Raw genomic sequence first — 18,610 nt, 5'->3', positions numbered from 1 at the left:
AGACAGGATCCAGTGTGGATTGGATGCGCGTTGAAATGGTGGGAATAAAAATGCTTTACAATTAAGTAGCCGAGCGGGGTGCTACGGTCAGGTCTATGATAGTGATTGGTAATCTGCAGCAAGTATAGAGGACACTTTGTCGCGAGTTATTCAAGTTGTAATGTATTAGTAAGAGATAATATAGCGAAATTTACGAAAGATAAGGAATCCCGCACAGCGGCGTGACGCATTTATTGGGGGGCATTATGATCCTGAACTACGATTAGATAAAGACTCGTCGCGACGGCAATTCAGAATTATAATATTTACACGATAATGCCCCCACTATTAGCGTAACTATATTTTCTAATTACATGTATACTCTGATTAAATTTAATCTGGCGATAATGGCATCTCTTTTGGAGACAAAATGAAGCCCCGTTCGGGGTCTGTATAGCGCCAATTGCAGTAGTAGTAAAACGATGAAACTGTAGCCAAATTACCGACAATCGAGACTGGTTAATAGTTTGAGCATTTTGTCGCTATATCAATTGGCGCTGTACGGATGTCGCTTTACTTTTTCCCTATAAGAAACGTCACAGTCGCTCCTATAGCACACATACCAATGTACGGCTGCTTAGCTAATCCAGACTGGCTGACTGGCTCAGTTTACAGATAGATGCACGCGAATGCATGGTGTACGCATACGCGGTGGGCGTAAGTGGGCAGAAGTCAACTGAAATGGGCCAATCTGGAAGTAATTATAATATAATAATTTAAATTCAACATATTTGAAAATTAATCTTGTTTCTTTTCTAACAAATATTTAAAAATCTGTATATAGTTTCAAGTTAATAAATATGTTATTCAAATAATGTTTTGACATCTAAATTTTTTTTTATGCAGTGTATAACTATAACTATGCACAGTTTTAAAATTCTTATGAAATAATAAACGGATAACAATTTTAAACTACATGTGAAAGAACAGTTGCAGTTTTATTCAAAGGTTTGGATTGTATTTAACGTAATATTACGTTGTTGTATATATGTTTAGCAAAGACAATTTTTTTTCGAAATGGTCGACATTGCGAATCGTGTCATTTATTTGATATATTTCGTTAACTTACGACACGAGACTCGCCGTGTTATTTGTATCATCGTTATATTTCAGGGCGATGAAAAAACATTCGCGTTGCGTACTTCATCGTTAACAAAAAATAAAACAAATGAAAATTACGTAAAATAATTTATATATATGTATACATATAACTACACATATGCTATGTTACATTAAACAGGCCATTGCTAGGATGACATATAGTTTACATACAACAATTTCTTTTTTTGTGGGTAGTATTACAATTGGTTCCCTCGCGGACAATGATTGAATGTATGTTGTATTGATTTTCCGTGCAAAAAATATAGCTATGTTGATAAATATACATCGTATAACTTAGTTTTAATACTGAATCACAGAGACCCGTTGATGGGTAAGCAATAAACGATACCCTCGGAAAAGCCTACACATTTCTGTCAACAGTAAGTTTGTGCTTACATTGGAAGAGAAGCAACAACAAAGAATTCGAATGGATATAGTTTGAATAAATTTGTCTAGCATTCAACATTTACAGGATTGTGAAGAAACTGTATGTGTGTGTGTTCTTACAGAAAAGTATAAGTCTTGTCCAGAACACATTCGACGAACAATTTTCTATTCCGCGCGGCGGTATTTGAAACACTGAAAATATGATTCTAAAGAGATAAGCGCAGAAATAACATTCGAAATTGTTATGTAGTTAATTACTTTCAAATGTTGTTCCAACCGTTTAACAATGCTCGAGAATACATTCTTGATTTTCTTCGTTTTTCTGATAACGTGTATATTACAATTTTCGCTATATCTATGAAATTGAAGGTATCTCGAAGTTAACGCTGAGATTCTCCGATTGCGCTAACTTAACAATCGTAGACAGTTTAACTGCAACTCGGGCAGCTTCGTCGAGATCGTCGATCGGCACAATCTTTAATCCTGCGTTTGCGATTAAAGCTTTTGCCTCGTCTACATTAGTACCCTAGAAACAAGGAAACGTTTGAATGTTTTATAATTTCGTGTCACATTATTATTAAAAAAGAAAAGCGCTATTCTTTAGTCACAATACCTGCAATCGAACAACGACAGGAATTTTTAAGCTAAGTTCTTTAGTTGCAGCTATAATTCCCTCAGCGATAACATCACACCTCATAATACCACCGAATATATTAACCAGGAGAGCGTGAACCTGTGTTGATGCAAGCAAAATATTTTCTTTAAATGGGTAACAAATTTGTATGGTTTGTTAAGAAATATATTAAAACGTATTACTTACTCGTGAATCGGATGTAATAATTTTAAATGCTTCCTTTACAGCAGAGGTCGATGCTCCACCGCCAACGTCTAAGAAATTGGCTGGTTCTCCTCCATGCAGTTTTATAATATCCATGGTAGCCATAGCTAATCCGGCTCCGTTAACCATACAGCCAATATTGCCGTCAAGCGCGATGTAATTTAGGTCAAACTTAGCTGCTTCGACCTCTTTAGTGTCTTCTTGAGTCCAATCTCTCAAGCCGAATAATTCTTTTTGCCTGAATTCAGCATTATCATCGAATCTGCACTTGCAGTCCAAAGCAAAATCTAAGTACAACAAAATAACGTTTGTAATAAAGTATAACGTCAATCGATACCTTTCCCTATAAATTCTTACATTAAACTTACAGTTTCCATTAATGTCCTCTGCAAGAGGATTTACTTCCAAGAGAAGCGCATCCTTCTTAATGAACATTTTATACAGATTTACAATGATATTGGAAATATAATCCTTAACATTTTGCAGACCGAGTTTAACGGCAATGCGATCCGCCTGTTCTTTTGTGATTCCTTTTTGGATGTCGATGGGTTCGTACATGATAGCAGTAGGATTAGTTGCTGCAACTTCTTCAATATTTACACCACCTTGACTCGAAGCTATTATAACTGGACCCTTAAAATAAAAGTTCACGTGTTTTCCATTGTTTTCTTATCGATTCGAATTTTGTATATTATTCATCAACATACACCAAAGGCTCTTTCCATCATGACTGCAAGGTAGTACTCTTTGCGAGGAAACATGCGTTGTGTCACCATCACTGCATTGCATATCCTACCAGCTTCGCCGGTCTGTTTCGTAATTAATAATTTACCTAACATTTGACTGGCTAGCTTCTTCGCTTCTTCTGGCCTGCAAATAAAATACAAGTATATTAAAAAATGATACATCATTTCAATGTGATCACTTCCATTGACTTACGTTTCACACATTTTTACACCACTGACATTGGAGTCTTTAAAATGACCTTTTCCTCTGCCACCAGCTAAAACTTGCGCCTTCAAAACAATGTCTTTGCTTTTTAAGTCAGCTGCAAGTTTTGCTGCTTCATCGGGAGTTTTTGCAACTCCAAATTTTGGAGTTGGCACTCCAGCTTCATTTAAAAGGCTGTAGCTGATGTGCTCGTGCACATTTAGATTTCTCACCGGTTGCTTCACTAAGTTTGTCTTGCATCTTAGTATCTACAACAAAAAATTAAAAAATAAATTTAACATAAAAGCAACAAACATAGATTATAGTACGTACACTAAATCTAATATTCTTATTAAATAATTAATTTAAATAACAACGTATGTATTACAATATCTAATTAATTCATAATTTATATTTTTAACATTACAAGGAACAATGTCCAAGGGTAGTAACAAACATGTTTCAGATACAGAGTCCAACACCTTGTCATTGTCATTGACATTTCATAGGCTCAAAATACTCTATTGCCTGTTCGATTTAAAAATAATCTGAACTCAGAGATCGATCAGTGATAATGACCTACATATGTCACATTAGATCTCTATTGCCTGTAATTCATTGTTTATAATTAACAAAGAAGATTCTGTAGCCAAAGAAACGTCTTAAATTGTGTAAATTTAAGGGATTAAAATGAAACTCTGGAGATTCGATAGTTGTCTATTTTCAAAAAAAAATATTTTTTCAGTTACTACTACATAAAGTTTTCGTAACTGGGGGTATCATAATTTTTTGAATTTTCACAATAAAAGTGGCATTGCAATGGAAACGAAAAAAAAGATATATTCTCCGAAAATCAATGATTTGTTGATGAATATCGACGAAGGGAATAAAGACATACAGAATTAACCGACAAGTGGGAAAACAAACGACGAATAATCACTCGACCAGTTTAAACTTTGAATTTTCAAAGAACACGACACTGTTAGTTGTTTGACAAGTGGTGTTTGTTCGGACATAATTCAATCACCGTTAATTAAATACGAATAGACGTCGTAGAGCCAATGACCAATGAATGGACAAACAAACATAGAAATATTAGCGTGAACATTGCATAACTGTCACACTCATAATTCGTGAAAAAATCGAGTTTAGTGCGAGGCCGCGATCTTTGGCTTCGAATCGACTGACCCTGGCGCCCAATTTAGCAGACTACAGACATCAAATATGGTAGTTGCCCTTCGTATGAATCATTCGACGGATCCGATGGATTTTATTCGGTATGTAAACAAACCAACTATTTCCAGGAAAATAAAAACAAACGGATGGAAGGCTACTACGTGTAAAATATGACCTTAACGTACCTTAGAGCCGTTGAATCGGGCAAGATTCTCAGCAAGTGAGATGGACCGTGATAACATGGTAGCCATCTTACTAAAGCAATGGCAGTGGACTGCGAAGCGTAAGCTGCGCCTTCATGTCCCCACCTTTCTTGACGTTTCCTGCAAAAACATGACGCAAACTCCGCACGCGTTGTGCCGCGGTGGCGGCACCACAATTCCACTAAGCTAATGATTATTTGAAGCAGAAATCATTCTCGCTAACGGCTTAATCATTTCAAAGTTTCGATGCAGTCCTCATATGTGCTTAGATATTCTATACAAATTATCTTTATGAATTTATATTTTGAATGCCTAGACAAGACTAAATAGGGAACGGCGATTCATATAACGATTCTCGATCACGAAACTCAACACTTCAGCAGCAATTAATTGCTTAATAATTGTGGGTTCTTTAATCAATTGAACGACTTCCGGTAGTTAAAATATTAACGCATTTGCGAATTAAGAGCAGACTCTTTATTCCTTTATAACATTTAAATCCCTACAAATATGTTATACATATAGAACTACGACAATAATCGCAGTCTAACATATATTTGATGGTTTTAAAAGTTCCATTGTCGATTTAAAAGTAAATAAATTAATATAGAAAAGCGAATACAAAAGAACTACATATTAAAAAAGAAAAAGTAAAAATTATACAATGCTATTACATTTTTTTTCACTATTATTTTTGCTTACTTTCTCCATTTGCTATTCTTTTCGTCATTTTTTGTTTACAAAAGAAATATCTAAATTCAACGAATTTGCAAACTTCACCATTAGCGCCAATTTTACAGCCGCCTCGGCTGCTCCAGCGAAATCGTCTATAGAAATAACTTTTAATTGAGCGTCCTGAATTAATTTTTTTGCTTGCTCCACGTTGGTACCCTTTATAAACAAACATAAAATGTACTGATTTTTTCAGATATGTATCTGAATTGTCTTGTGATAACTTACTTGTAATCTAACGATTATCGGTAAACTCAAGTTCAAATCTTTCGATGCGTCAATGATTCCTTGAGCAATTATGTCGCATCTCATAATACCGCCGAATATATTTACAAAAATGGCTTCTATCTAAAGATTTTTAAAACAAATTCAATTCGTATAGTAATTAATAATTAAACTTAGAAATATTGATTTCAATTACCTTTTCATCAGAAGCTATTATTTCAAAAGCTTCTTTAACAGCTTCTGCGGTAGCGGTACCACCTACATCTAAAAAGTTGGCCGGCGAACCACCATAGAGTTGTATTATATCCATAGTGGCCATGGCTAATCCAGCACCATTTACCATACATCCTATATTCCCATCGAGAGCTATATAATTTAGATCGAATTTACTTGCTCGGACTTCGTTAGGATCCATCTGCGAGATATCACGTAGAGCAAACAATTCTTTTTGTCTAAATTCTGCGCTGTCATCGAATGAACATTTACAGTCTAATGCATGATCTGAAAATATGTAAATCGCTAATCAAATACTCTTATTCGATAAATTATTTATATCGTTCTTAAACATACATTCTTCGCAGAGATCTAACGCTAACGGATTTATTTCAAGTAACAAAGCATCCTTTTCGATAAACAACTTATAAAGATTGCAAACGATAGTTGAAATTATTTTTTTGTCCTCTCCTTTTACGCCTAAAGTATCTGCAATTTTATTTGCTTGTTCGGACGAGAGACCCTTTGTAATATCAACTGGAATATACGATATAGCGTCAGGATTTGTGGCAGCAATTTCCTCGATATTAATACCGCCTTGCTTAGAGACGATTATAACAGCACCCTGAAATTTGTAAGGGAATTTATTAATCCTTATAAAATTGCTCATGTATAATTGAATTTCTGTGTAAGACTCACATCGAAACTGCGTTCCAACATAACTGATAAATAATATTCTTTGCGGGGGTACATTCTAGTCGTTACCATTACTGAATTACAAATTCGTCCATCTTTTCCAGTCTGTTTTGTTACTAAATATTTACCTATCATGTTACTGGCTACATTCTTTGCTTCTTCAGACCTGCAAAGAAAGTATTTGAATTAAATAATATGCTCTTAATTGGATAATAGCTTAATTATTGAATAAAGTTTTTAGTCAGACTTACGTTTCACACATTTCAACACCGCTAACATTGGTATCTTTAAAACGTCCTTTTCCACGACCCCCCGTGAGGACTTGAGCTTTAAGAACAATGTCCTTTATACCTTGGTCCTTGATCGCCTTAACGACCTCATTAGGACTTTTAGCTACTTTAAACAGCGGGGTCTGAATTCCAGCATTTTTCAACAAAGTATATGCAACGTGTTCGTGCACTTGTAGCCGTCGAATTTGTTGAAAAGTAATAGATGATGGGAGAATGCACTGAAACATATATTTCTTCCAAATCAGTGACAATATGTTCCAATAAAACTGGAGTAACTTAAGTGTTTAAACGAAGATAACTACCTGTCCCTTTAGAAATCGTGTAATGGTTGATGCAAGAGGTAATATTTTGATTGACATGTTATCGGCAATTAAGTCTGAAGAATTTATTCTTAATTATTATTCTTTGCAAGAGACGATCAAATTAAGTTGTTTACTTAACAGTGTCACGCAATTTTTATGAGAAAACAAAAAGTGTCACTTTGATACTTGCAGGCGAATATGTGCATAGAGCCATCATAAAGAACGTTCAACTTACAAGATTCAGAATAAACTTCACTACAGAATCTACGGTGCAGATTAAGAAGAGTAGGCAGTGAAAGAACGTTTCTTTGTCTCATTGCAATAAATGAATACATGTATTTATGTGCAGTCGATACCGCTCCAATTTGATAATTCCAGGACATATGTGAACAGTAATTAAAAAGTTCTTTTGTGTTACAATCACTTTTCTAACAGCTACCGATATCAGTAAAAACGGCATATTGGGAAAATGAGTCCTCCGATTAAATATAATTTTTATATTATTATAGTAAACCTACGATATTTATCTGTTCTCTTTTTATATGCATAAAAAGATACATGTATTAAATTATGTTGATACAGTAAAATATAAAAAGTCAATTTACATTGTAATCTATGTAGAATTGAATTACAGATTTTGTTACAAGCATTTATAATCAAATAATTGTAACAGAGAGAGAGAGAGCATTGATTTCATACTACGATATTATATATTTGTTATTTATTGGTATGTCGGGTTAGATGTAATTCGATACGCTTTATATGAGTCGGTGGTATATTAATACCACTCCATTCGATAACAATATCTTTCTTATTAAACCAGACTTATGGTTATCTCAGGAACTACGTTCTCTTTTTCTAATGTTCTGATAATTCGTATGTAGTTACAGTATCTCAGTTTTTACTCCTTATTATACTTCACACTTCAATTAATGTTATGACTCAATTATGGAACAAATAGAATGCTTATCGAGGCCTTGAGTTTCTAGAAATAACCCGAATATAATTTAAATTGTACATGAACAAAATAATAAAAGATTAGAACAAGGTTATTTCTATTTCATAAGTTTTTGTAAAATAACGAATTTCAAAATGCCATTTCTCGATATATGCTGTAATATTTCATCAATATGAGCAATGGAATTTTGTACATGTAAAATGAATTAGCGAAAGATCGATATTAAAAGTAACTGAAAAACAAACGATTAACTGTATGCGAGATTCTAAACAAGATATTTTAAGGTAATGCCAAACATTGAAAATAATAGAAATATTAAATTTTATTAAAAATAATTTATATATATATATATATATATATATATATATATATATATTTTGTTTCCAGATTTGAAACATAAATCATCTATATACTACAGCTTAAAAATAAACGTACATATTATGAGAAATATGAAAGAAAAAATTCAAAAGTACGTGCGAAGATACTAGATTTCTTTTGCACGTAACACAACTTAAATATTAATACAGTTTGTAAAATTGTTGTATCTATGTTTTAAGCATAAAACTTTCATCTCTGGCCTCAACAGTCTTATACTCTAAATACAAAACAAATTCTTTCGTTAAATTAAAAAACTAAATCTATCGTTTAACGTTCTTCCCGTAACACCCAGATTCCCAGATATGCTGTACATGACTTCGCTGAAGGTGCGATCATCAACATCTGCTCCTGCATCCGATGAGGGGGTGTTACGTGTACGGGAACGGGAACGTGATCTCGACCTCGAACGTTGTTGATTAAATAGAGGTGACCGACCGACCTGAAATTCATCAAGCTCCATTAAACACCTCATGATGTGTCTATTTATTCAAGTACTCCGAAATTGAAGCTTTCTCCTTATCGTAATAGCTACTTCAATAATCCTTTGCAATTCGTAAACATACCATATTTAAACTTTGCACGCTCTGTCTAAATGGTGAACGTCCTCTGGGTAACTGGCGCAAACTATTCACAGCGCTTCCGTTTCGGCTCGGTGCAAGAGCTAGCGGACGTTGATGAGTGCTAGGAGTATATTCATTTCCCAACGTACACATGAAGTTCACATTTGAATTAGTATTTAATCGTGGAGAACTACAAACATTGTTTCATCATATTAAACTTAATATATATTCTGCATAATGCCTACTCGTAAAACAAAAATTTCCTTAACGCTCTGGCCTCTTTAAAAAAAAATACCAAAAGACCGCATATGTAAAACTTCTTATAAACTACTCAAATGATAACGTGAAAAGTACTATAATCGTACTTTAGTCTCATTAATTTCTGCTCATATTGTGCACGCCTTTGTGCCCTAGCAATTTGATCTGACCGTAATCCGCCGGTAGTGAAACGACGTTGAGATGTTAAAATTTGTTGTCTTCTCTCTATGGCGCTTCTTTGTTGCAACGACAACAAGGACTTCCCTGCTTGTGGTACCTACAACAAAACAATCATGTTAATTTCTGTGCGACAATGTATCGTACATGCTTGTTGTCTATGCAGAATGAAATACTTACTCTGAACTGATTTTGCAGTGATAATCTTTGATTTTGTCTTTGTAACAATAACTGTTTTGCTCTCTTGACACGATTTCTATAAGCAATTTGAGCAGGACTTTGATATCCAAGCCGATTATGAACCGAAGTCGGGTCTCGCAAATTCGGCAAACTATTTGTCCTTTTCAACGGTGTTTTGTTATTAGTGAAAAATCCTCCTTGAGTAAAGGTCAGATTTGTACGACTTCTGCTACGAGTCAGGCCAAATCTATTGCCTCGGCCACGGCGAACATTGAATGCTCCTCGCGTATTAGACTTTTGGCTCAATGTTAAATTGCTTCGTGATCTGGTCAGACCGTTATTTTTCTTGTAACGTTTTCTCACGAAACCTCCGCGCACATTGTTATTATTTTGTCCAGCCTGCCACGGCTGTTCTTTCTTGGCAGTACCGATATTACGTTTAACTCTTGCACCTCTACCTCTCAGTCCACTCCGTCCTCTTGTACTTCCTTGTGTACGTTTCGCGCCTGCTTTGCCATTGGCGGTCCCAGCCTTTTTCTTTTTCTCCTTTTTCTCCATCTTTATGATTTCATCTTAAAAGGAACAAAATTCACAAGGTTTAGTGAACATACTGCCTTAGTTCAGGATGATAATTTGTTGGTTTAAACTTTAATCTGGAATATGTGAAAAATTCCCTTCTGTACAGGCGACACTGAAGGATAATTTGAGATGAGAAACTCAGTGTATTAATTCCATTATGGAAACTGGTCTGTTTTCGTACAAATTTTTCTTTAAACATTTCCCTGATTTTCTTCTGATATATATATATGTATATTTCAATCATTTTTTCATTGGATTCAAGTATATAGATAAACTTTTTATTCAATACGTTAAAATGATAACTTTCAATGGTTCCATATTATGAATCATTGTTCAATGTTTTTTTAACCGCATAACAATAATTTAAAAATTTCTACTGATTGTTTAATTGTAATATTAATAGTAAATAAAAATGTAAATAATAGCAAAAAATCGAACACATTATCGTAACGAAAAATATTACAAAATGACTATTAACATATTAGAACTGCCACCCCCAATTGTGTAGTGTACTATTATTTAAACTAATATTTTCTGATCTTCCAATTTTATAATAAAATATAATAGCAAATGTTATTATTTTTAATTCATAAAACATGAATTTAAGATCGTTATTCTAGCTTTTATGTAGTTATCATCCAAGAAGCATTCAGGGCTGATGTTTAATGCGACGATCGATAATTCTTCTTATAATTTTTACAACGATCCTTCTTCTTCTCCTTTCCTATATTTTTGACGTTCTACTAGTTTTGATAAACATATTGTTTCCTTCATTACCAGTCCTTCTTCTTGCTCCTTTAATGATATTATTAAATGTCCATCGTTACTGTTATTCCAAGCAGTGGATCCAGTCGTACAATTACTTGTTCTTTCACCAATATTTATATGACTATCGCTTCTATATTATTCTTCCTTTTTTATGCCTGAGCAGTCTATAGAATGTTTTCTCCATCGTGTTTTTAATATAAGACAACTAATCTTCCATATTTTCACACTTCCTTCGATTTCTAACTTAGCCCCAATCGAGTTCTTGTCTTCGTTCTTATAATTTTTAAGAAATTATCTCGTTTTTGGTATTTTTCATAGCTTCTGGCTCGCTTTGTGCTCTTCTAAAGATACGTAATTAATTATTCTACGAACGGAAGGGATCCAGGAAAATTATATAAACGTTTGCGCAACGTATTTTTGCAAATATTGGTTTCATATCAGTTCTCTTGAATTATAATTACTTAATCGCATGAACAACAGTGATTTTAATTTTTTTAATATCAATGAAGGATCTTGAATTAGAACTTCTTCCTTTTTAAATCGGGTCCTTAGCGACCGTTCGTTTCCTCTGCTAATATAAAATTTTCCACAAAACATCGTATCCATGCAAACAAATAGTTTAGCACGGAATTCATTTGGTGTTCTCATTTCCTCGGAATTGTTACAGCTATTATCAGCTCATTCTAGATTCAATCTGTTCTTTATCATCGGAATAAATACGCATAATGAACCATTCTCATGGAATATCCTGTCATTATGAATATATATTTTCAAATTGAACATGTTTAAGCATAAAACGTAATCATCCTGGGTGATAGAGACGCTCGTTGTGTAAATATATATATATACATATATATATTTTTATACTTTCATTCATAAACAAATTAAACAATTTAATTTAACAGTGAACCTTTTCGCATACGGTTCTCGGCATGGATTACATTATACATATACCGAAGATGAAATAATCAGTTTCTTGTCCCGTGGATGGTGCACAATTTCAGGTTCATCGCATGAAGGAAGAGAAACTCGAGGAACATGATAGCAGAGATAAAAATATAACGAAAGTTACGCAAACGCGTATCCCACGCAACGAAAGTTGACTTCTTTTCTGTGAAGCGTGAGTCACGGTCTCGGTTGCGGCAATGTCCAAAATAGTGTCCCGGGTTCATGTTCGTCAATTTTCCAATTTCCACTATAATTCCTACGTGAATCGGAGCACAATCCATTTACGGCGGCTATTTTTCTCATTTCTCATTTTATTCGCTCCGAATTCACGAGAATGCATTTATCGTCATGGTTGCATCGAACGGTCCCAATATCTTCATGCTATATTTTTTTATCTTTTTTTTCCGAATAGGGATATGCGTATATCGCCGAACGTTGCCAAACGTATCGTAAATTTCCAAGGACATTTTTTTTTGCCTCCGGTAATCGAAAGATTCCTCATACGTCCCTTTCTATCGACAACGGTTAAATGTGGTTAAGAATGAATTCCGGAATAATTAAGGTTTCGTCGTCGAGACGCACTTCGTTTTTTAGCGTTGTTAAATATCGTTGGGCGTGAATCGAACGAAAATAAATTGGTGGGCATATCCTACGCTTATGATTTTTTTTTCCGTCGCCATATTGAATTCGTGCAAAGGAAGAAACGGTAGCCATACGGCTCACCCAGGATTATCGGCAAAACCGCAAGATTTTCGAGATTCTGGCCACTTACCAAGCGACATGTTCACTTTCGCGTCAATCTCTGACATGTTTTCGTATCTTTTTTTCTGTTCTGTGTCAATTAATACGGGAAATACACGAGGATCGCGAACCGACTATGCGCCCGAAATTATCTTTTGAACGTCACTACACCACCGATCGCACAAATGACATCACACGACACACACCGAAACCAAACCCCCAAGTGAATACAAACTGTGAAACCGTGCATCAGCGACCGGATGTCATCGTTGTCTCTGACCGGAAGTTGCTGTTCATTTGACGAGGAGAATCGATACGACCACCCGCGAAAATTTGAAACTCCATTGAAATTTTGTATAATTTATCTAAAACTGAATTAGGTATTAATTGATTCCTAATTATTAAACTTCTATAATTAAATATATCGATTGTAACAATTAATTACGCTATATGTGGGTGAACTCTGATATAAACTTACTTCTATGATAAGAAATAAGTATTTAATTATTGCAGCAGGAGATAAGAATACCATTTCCTCCTATAATTGTCTTAATATTACGTATATGCAATCATTAACATTATTTTTTAAATGATGCATAACCTATTTTAATGATTAATAATTATTTTATTTATACATCATTTACAAACAACTACATTATATTTTATAAATATTCATACTTTTATCAATACTAATTATTTTAATTTTATGAGTAATAATTAATGTCGATAATGTACATAATATAAGTACGGAATGTGTACTTTTCTATTCAGAGGTTAAGTTAACCTTTACGTACATTTTGTAAGTTGCTATCGATAATAGCTACAGTACTAATAAATTTATTATTAAATATGGAAGCTGTAATTCGTAGAGCGAAACGTGAAGATTGCGAAGCTATAAGGAACTTGATACAAGTAGAATATTAAATTTATATTTATTGTTAAATCTTTATATATATATGGTATACATTCAATTTTTGTTTTTATACTTTTTTAGGAACTGGCAGATTTTGAAAAAATGCCGGATGGACCAAAGATTGATTATAGAAGTATTGACGTAGTTTAATGTATCTTTGTTTAATATTAAAAATTAAGTTGTAAATGAATTTATTGATTTTAGCTTTGGAAAGAGATGGATTTGATACGAAGCAACCTGTCTTCATTTGCTTTGTAGCAGAAATTAACGAAAAAGTAATAGGATATGCAATTTCGTATTACACATATTCTACATGGTGTGGGAAGGCCATGTATTTAGAAGACATATATGTAACACAAAAGTATCGAGAACAACATATTGGTAGTAAATTGTTAAAAACCGTAGCCAAGGTATAAACTATGAAATATAAAGAATTCATTGTTACGTTAATATTTAAGTAAATCATAATTAACAAATGTATCATTCATTATAGGAGGCTGTAGATAACAATTGCTGCAGATTAGACTTTTCAGTTCTCGAATGGAATCCTGCGCAACGGTTTTATAAAGATAAAGGAGCAACAGATTTAACGGTAAACGAAGGATGGCATCACTACCGTTTCTCGGATGTAGCTTTAAAATCTTTAGCTGCTAGTATATAATTATTAGTTTATTTTTACACCCCATACATGTGATATAACATATTCAACTGTTTACAAATATGTGAAAATCATTAATTCACAATTTATATTAATATATTTATGCACAAAAATGAGCAATAGAAAGGTAATGTAATATATTAATTCAAATTTAGGTTTAATGTTGCAGTATTCAATTTTTATTATCTCATTTTAAGTATAGCTTTCTACATATCTCTTCTCTTCTCCTACATCACTGTATGGATCAAATGTAATTCCAATTACTACTGGAAGAGAAAAACCGCATAAAGATCATATTGAAGATAATCATGTAGACAGTGATTCTGATTTATTGTTACATAGTGATATGAGTTGGGGCTCATTAGAAGACAGAGATGTGCCATATGAAATTTTGTATGATGATTCTAGTTCAACGTCTTCTTCAATTTCATCTAGCTCAAGTGTAAATATTACTTGGTAGTTATACTTAATAAAACCAAAGTAATCATTTTCTTATACATTTCAAGTCTAGTCCAACAATCGTACTAGATCATATGCCAGTTCCAACAAATATTGATGCTATATATTGTGCTACCGAAAGCAGTTGGGGTAGTTATGCTTTAGATGCAAACGCATGGGACGATGATAAAGCGCCTGTTGTACAGTTAAGAAACCTTAGAGAAGTGATGTTTAATGACTTAGAATTTTGTGGCTTTCTAACAGATAGATTAATCGGAATTGGGTCTTCATTCTTGGCTAAATCCCCAGAAAATGGCCTCTATGTTTTAAACAAATATGTCATGAGAAATATGGTATTTTATTCGTCACCACTGATAAACGAATTGTTTTTCTTTTTTTCGTTTTAATATAGATCATTTTCTTCTAGGCTATATCGAACATTGCAACGTTACATTTCCATCGTTATTTACGATATATTGATCTTGCATATAATTATATATCAAACTTGTCTCCTTTGGGAAAAGTTCCATATTTAATGTATTTAAATCTAATGCATAATAGAATCAGCACAATTTTAGATTTTCATCCACCTTGGTACTTGACGTATGTAAATTTATCTTATAATTATATATCAGAGATGCGCGATATCAGCTGTTTCTGGAGTATCGTGCACTTAGATTTATCTCACAATGCAATAGAAGTAATCACTGGTTTGCAGGATTTAAAGTTAGTATAATTACTGTTTACTCAGAAGAAAGAAAAGTATTTGATCCAATGCGATATTTTTAGATATTTGAAATACTTAAATTTGTCGTACAATTTAATCGAATGTATTGAGAATTTGGATAAATTGAATATTCAACATCTCAATTTGGAAGGCAATTGTATAACATCATTCAGATCGGCTATACCCGAATACAATATCAACACTTTGCCACATTTGCGAGAAATATATTTGGGGTACAATAGAATCTCCAATTTGGAATTTTTTAAAGTAATAATATCCATAATATCATACCTGATCTACCAATTGCTAAAATATTTAAAATCTCACATTCTCATTTAGGATGGATACAGTTTACGGATAATAGATTTGAAATTTAATAGAATCTCAGATTTATTAGAATTGATAAACTTCAAAGGTTTTATTGACGAAATAGATCTTAGAGGCAACGGTTGTACAAAATGGCCTAATTATAAAGCTGTCCTCATGTTCTCCATACCAAGTATACAAAAGATCGACGGCGCTCCTGTACTTACTTCAGAAAAAGTATGGATTTAAATGGTGAATTGGAATAATTTAATTATAGCGAAGAAATTTATTCGAATAGATTGTTGCAGCCACTTTGTTTGCATCGCCGGTAGATTTAACTGCAGCCCGTACTGTAACAAAATTAACTTTACTAGAGCAATTAAATACTCCTACGATTGATTTGCATGTATTACCATACGATGTAGCAAGCCCTCCTTTATTGGTACTTACGGGTCCATCAGCGGTGAAAAAAGTATCTTTAGCTCTCCACGTTGTTCACACATTTTCAAAGAAGGTAATACAGCTACTATATACAGAAATGTTGGGGTAAAGCGTTTCAGATTAACAATTGATTTTAGATAAAGTACTGCTCATGGTACACTACAAAAGAATTAGGAGATAGTAATCTAGAAAGGCAGTCATTCATTTTTGCAAACAGAGAAGAATTTAACGACATGTCTCGTCGCGGAGAGTTTCTGGCGATTCAAGAAATGTTAGGGAATAGTTATGGGTTTCGTTAGTTTAAAAAAAAACATATTGTATTTGATATGATTTTTCTTAAAATACAAACCAATCGTAATTGTATTATACGTTTAAGCAGATCATAATCAAATTGCTTCGTTAATATCCGAAAAGAAAATTGGCATTACACAAATGGATTTACATGCAACAATACAAATGTGTAAACGATACTCCAATACCAAGCCAATTCTTGTATTAACGAAATGCGAACAGATTCATCGCAATTGGATTCTGGAAAAGTTTGATGTTTATACATGCGCCAAAGAAAGCGTGGAAAGTTCGCCAAAAGAAAGCAGCATGAACGAGGCTAGTGGAGAATCTGAAGCAACCACGGTACACGGCCATGATGATGAATCGGTTCATGTATGAATAACAACAATAATATTCTGTCATTACAATGTTATTGTTACAAGTACTGTTACAAAAATTGTCATTGTTAGGAAGTAGGTAACTTTGACCAAGAAACAGGAAGTAAAAATGAAGCTTCTATACGCGACAGCAATACTTCGCTTCCTAGAGTCTTTTCGACGAAAAGCGAGGTAGAAGTTGAAGAGAAAAAGTACATCAAATTTCAAGGAGAACAAGAGGATGCATCCCTGAAGTTCAATGACACAACGAGTTCTAAAACAGATAAAGAGAGCGACTTAAGGGTATAAGATATTAATAATTGACGATAAACGGATTCGGTAATAAGTACGATTGATTAGGTGATCTTGGATAAAGGGCTGACCATAAAGGAAGACGAAGTTTTAAAACGGAAACGGCATCAGGCGAAAATGATGCAGCGTAGGAGCACGTTGATTCATCGAGAATTACATACCCCGGATAATTTAAGCGAATCAGGTTCAAGCGAAGAAACCCTGTTTGATCAAGTTCGTAAAAAGAGAATGCTTTTCGATCTTAATAACATTGCACAATATAATGACAATATAATTTTGTCATTTATTTCAAGTTCCTGATGGAAACAAAAAATCCGGAATACTTGAAAGAAATGTATACCGATCTTGTGATAAAAACAAGAACAATTTACTTGAATCATCATGTAAATAATCCAGGATTCTTTTGCTTAGTGGTATGAATTTTTACCAGAGTTCAGTTGTTGATATAAAATCCACGTTCGTTTAATTAGATTTCATTGGTCTTTTGTAGTTGATGACGGACGATTATAAGCGGACTTTTAACACATTAATCAATTTCGTTTATAAATCTTATACAGGCTACTCCACTGAGAAGCCGAAATTTTTTACCGAAATTGAGCATTTCTCGCAAGTTGCTATTCCTGCAATGGTAAATACTGTAATAGAAGAAATAAGACAGTAAGTATGCATACTTCCCAATTTTTACATTAGCATAACTTTGTATGTTTAAATTTATAGATCACTGTCATCGTCGAAATTACAAACAAAGACATGGCTAAGAACTTACGGTGTTACATCATTTAAAAATTTAATGCCTAGCCAAATGCCACGCGATTCAAAGAAATGTCTCGATGAAGATGATTATTAACTACAAAAATTTATAAGCATTGTTCATTTTAGATTTTTCTAAAACTGATATTAATAATTCATTTATTTACTAATTAATATACTGATATTAGTAGTTTATTTATTTAATTTATGTTTTCGTCAGAATATTTATTTTAAATATATCTGGTCGTAGTAACTCCGTTAGAGAGAATGGATGTAGAAATTGCTTTGCTCTGATTGGTTGACGATTCACTGCTAGGACAGGATTCACTCCAGATTGGGCGAGTAATGAAATGGTGGGGATGTACATGCTATCTTTGGGAATAAGCTATTAAAACAGTACTAGCGCTATAATATTTATAAAACGATAACACCAAACTTTCGTTGTACAACATATGTTATTATGTATTGCCAGCGTTATATTTTGCCAGAAAAAATTCTTTCAAAATTCTCTATAAATATTTTTCGAAATAAGATATGAAGTTTTCATTATTCATTTGCAATGTTATCCTGCTCAACTTATTGAAACATTTTCTATAAACGTACGTGTTCGAAATTCGAAAATCGAACGAGACGACAAATAGAATATCGCGCCGCGTGTTCCAGGCGAACGGATGCGCTGAAAGAGCGATACCGCGGTCACGGTAAGATGAAACGGCCTAGGCACCTTGTCCGTGTAAAC

The 18,610-nt window shown here is 33.6% G+C and overlaps 6 protein-coding genes across 8 annotated transcripts; 3 read left to right on the top strand and 3 right to left on the bottom strand.

The window, feature by feature from the left end:
• Nucleotides 1-1,213: 1,213 nt before the first annotated feature.
• LOC144471669 (succinate--CoA ligase [ADP-forming] subunit beta, mitochondrial-like) lies at nucleotides 1,214-4,789 on the bottom strand. The gene is made up of 7 exons (XM_078183951.1): nucleotides 4,657-4,789; nucleotides 3,305-3,564; nucleotides 3,073-3,235; nucleotides 2,734-2,998; nucleotides 2,348-2,652; nucleotides 2,141-2,260; nucleotides 1,214-2,053 (listed from the first exon to the last, which is right to left on the bottom strand). Exons 1-7 carry the CDS (start codon nucleotides 4,720-4,722, stop codon nucleotides 1,883-1,885), a joined length of 1,350 nt encoding a protein of 449 aa, XP_078040077.1. The 5' UTR covers nucleotides 4,723-4,789; the 3' UTR covers nucleotides 1,214-1,882.
• A 221-nt stretch (nucleotides 4,790-5,010) lies between these two features.
• On the bottom strand, nucleotides 5,011-8,268 carry LOC144471670 (succinate--CoA ligase [ADP-forming] subunit beta, mitochondrial-like). The gene is made up of 6 exons (XM_078183952.1): nucleotides 6,792-8,268; nucleotides 6,544-6,706; nucleotides 6,202-6,469; nucleotides 5,828-6,132; nucleotides 5,635-5,754; nucleotides 5,011-5,565 (listed from the first exon to the last, which is right to left on the bottom strand). The coding sequence occupies exons 1-6, from the start codon at nucleotides 7,055-7,057 to the stop codon at nucleotides 5,401-5,403; spliced, it is 1,287 nt and encodes a 428-aa protein (XP_078040078.1). The 5' UTR covers nucleotides 7,058-8,268; the 3' UTR covers nucleotides 5,011-5,400.
• Nucleotides 8,269-8,405: 137 nt separating this feature from the next.
• LOC144471671 (uncharacterized) lies at nucleotides 8,406-12,883 on the bottom strand. 2 transcript variants are annotated; one of them, XM_078183953.1, is made up of 5 exons: nucleotides 12,711-12,883; nucleotides 9,644-10,215; nucleotides 9,394-9,563; nucleotides 9,032-9,218; nucleotides 8,406-8,907 (listed from the first exon to the last, which is right to left on the bottom strand). In XM_078183953.1, the coding sequence occupies exons 1-5, from the start codon at nucleotides 12,745-12,747 to the stop codon at nucleotides 8,710-8,712; spliced, it is 1,164 nt and encodes a 387-aa protein (XP_078040079.1). In that variant the 5' UTR covers nucleotides 12,748-12,883; the 3' UTR covers nucleotides 8,406-8,709. The 2 variants fall into 2 exon arrangements, with proteins under 2 accessions (XP_078040079.1, XP_078040080.1); XM_078183954.1 differs by lacking the exon at nucleotides 12,711-12,883 and adding an exon at nucleotides 11,000-12,478.
• Nucleotides 12,884-13,041: 158 nt separating this feature from the next.
• Nucleotides 13,042-14,535, top strand: LOC144471675 (thialysine N-epsilon-acetyltransferase-like). 2 transcript variants are annotated; one of them, XM_078183958.1, is made up of 4 exons: nucleotides 13,042-13,591; nucleotides 13,674-13,725; nucleotides 13,797-14,002; nucleotides 14,086-14,535. In XM_078183958.1, the coding sequence occupies exons 1-4, from the start codon at nucleotides 13,529-13,531 to the stop codon at nucleotides 14,251-14,253; spliced, it is 489 nt and encodes a 162-aa protein (XP_078040084.1). In that variant the 5' UTR covers nucleotides 13,042-13,528; the 3' UTR covers nucleotides 14,254-14,535. The 2 variants fall into 2 exon arrangements, with proteins under 2 accessions (XP_078040084.1, XP_078040085.1); XM_078183959.1 differs by having other exon boundaries at nucleotides 13,538-13,591; nucleotides 13,772-14,002.
• LOC144471676 (uncharacterized) lies at nucleotides 14,245-17,215 on the top strand. The gene is made up of 10 exons (XM_078183960.1): nucleotides 14,245-14,377; nucleotides 14,453-14,692; nucleotides 14,757-15,041; nucleotides 15,116-15,414; nucleotides 15,478-15,682; nucleotides 15,755-15,958; nucleotides 16,020-16,235; nucleotides 16,300-16,456; nucleotides 16,542-16,825; nucleotides 16,903-17,215. Exons 1-10 carry the CDS (start codon nucleotides 14,363-14,365, stop codon nucleotides 17,116-17,118), a joined length of 2,121 nt encoding a protein of 706 aa, XP_078040086.1. The 5' UTR covers nucleotides 14,245-14,362; the 3' UTR covers nucleotides 17,119-17,215.
• Nucleotides 16,992-18,479, top strand: LOC144471673 (uncharacterized). The gene is made up of 5 exons (XM_078183957.1): nucleotides 16,992-17,112; nucleotides 17,170-17,334; nucleotides 17,415-17,534; nucleotides 17,612-17,778; nucleotides 17,839-18,479. Exons 2-5 carry the CDS (start codon nucleotides 17,239-17,241, stop codon nucleotides 17,966-17,968), a joined length of 513 nt encoding a protein of 170 aa, XP_078040083.1. The 5' UTR covers nucleotides 16,992-17,112; nucleotides 17,170-17,238; the 3' UTR covers nucleotides 17,969-18,479.
• The last annotated feature ends 131 nt before the right edge of the window (nucleotides 18,480-18,610 follow it).

Source organism: Augochlora pura, chromosome 6 (assembly GCF_028453695.1).
Source record: "Augochlora pura isolate Apur16 chromosome 6, APUR_v2.2.1, whole genome shotgun sequence".
Lineage (NCBI taxonomy): Eukaryota > Metazoa > Arthropoda > Insecta > Hymenoptera > Halictidae > Augochlora > Augochlora pura.
Note: the sequence above shows the minus strand (reverse complement) of the source record. Positions and strands in the feature narration are given on the sequence as shown.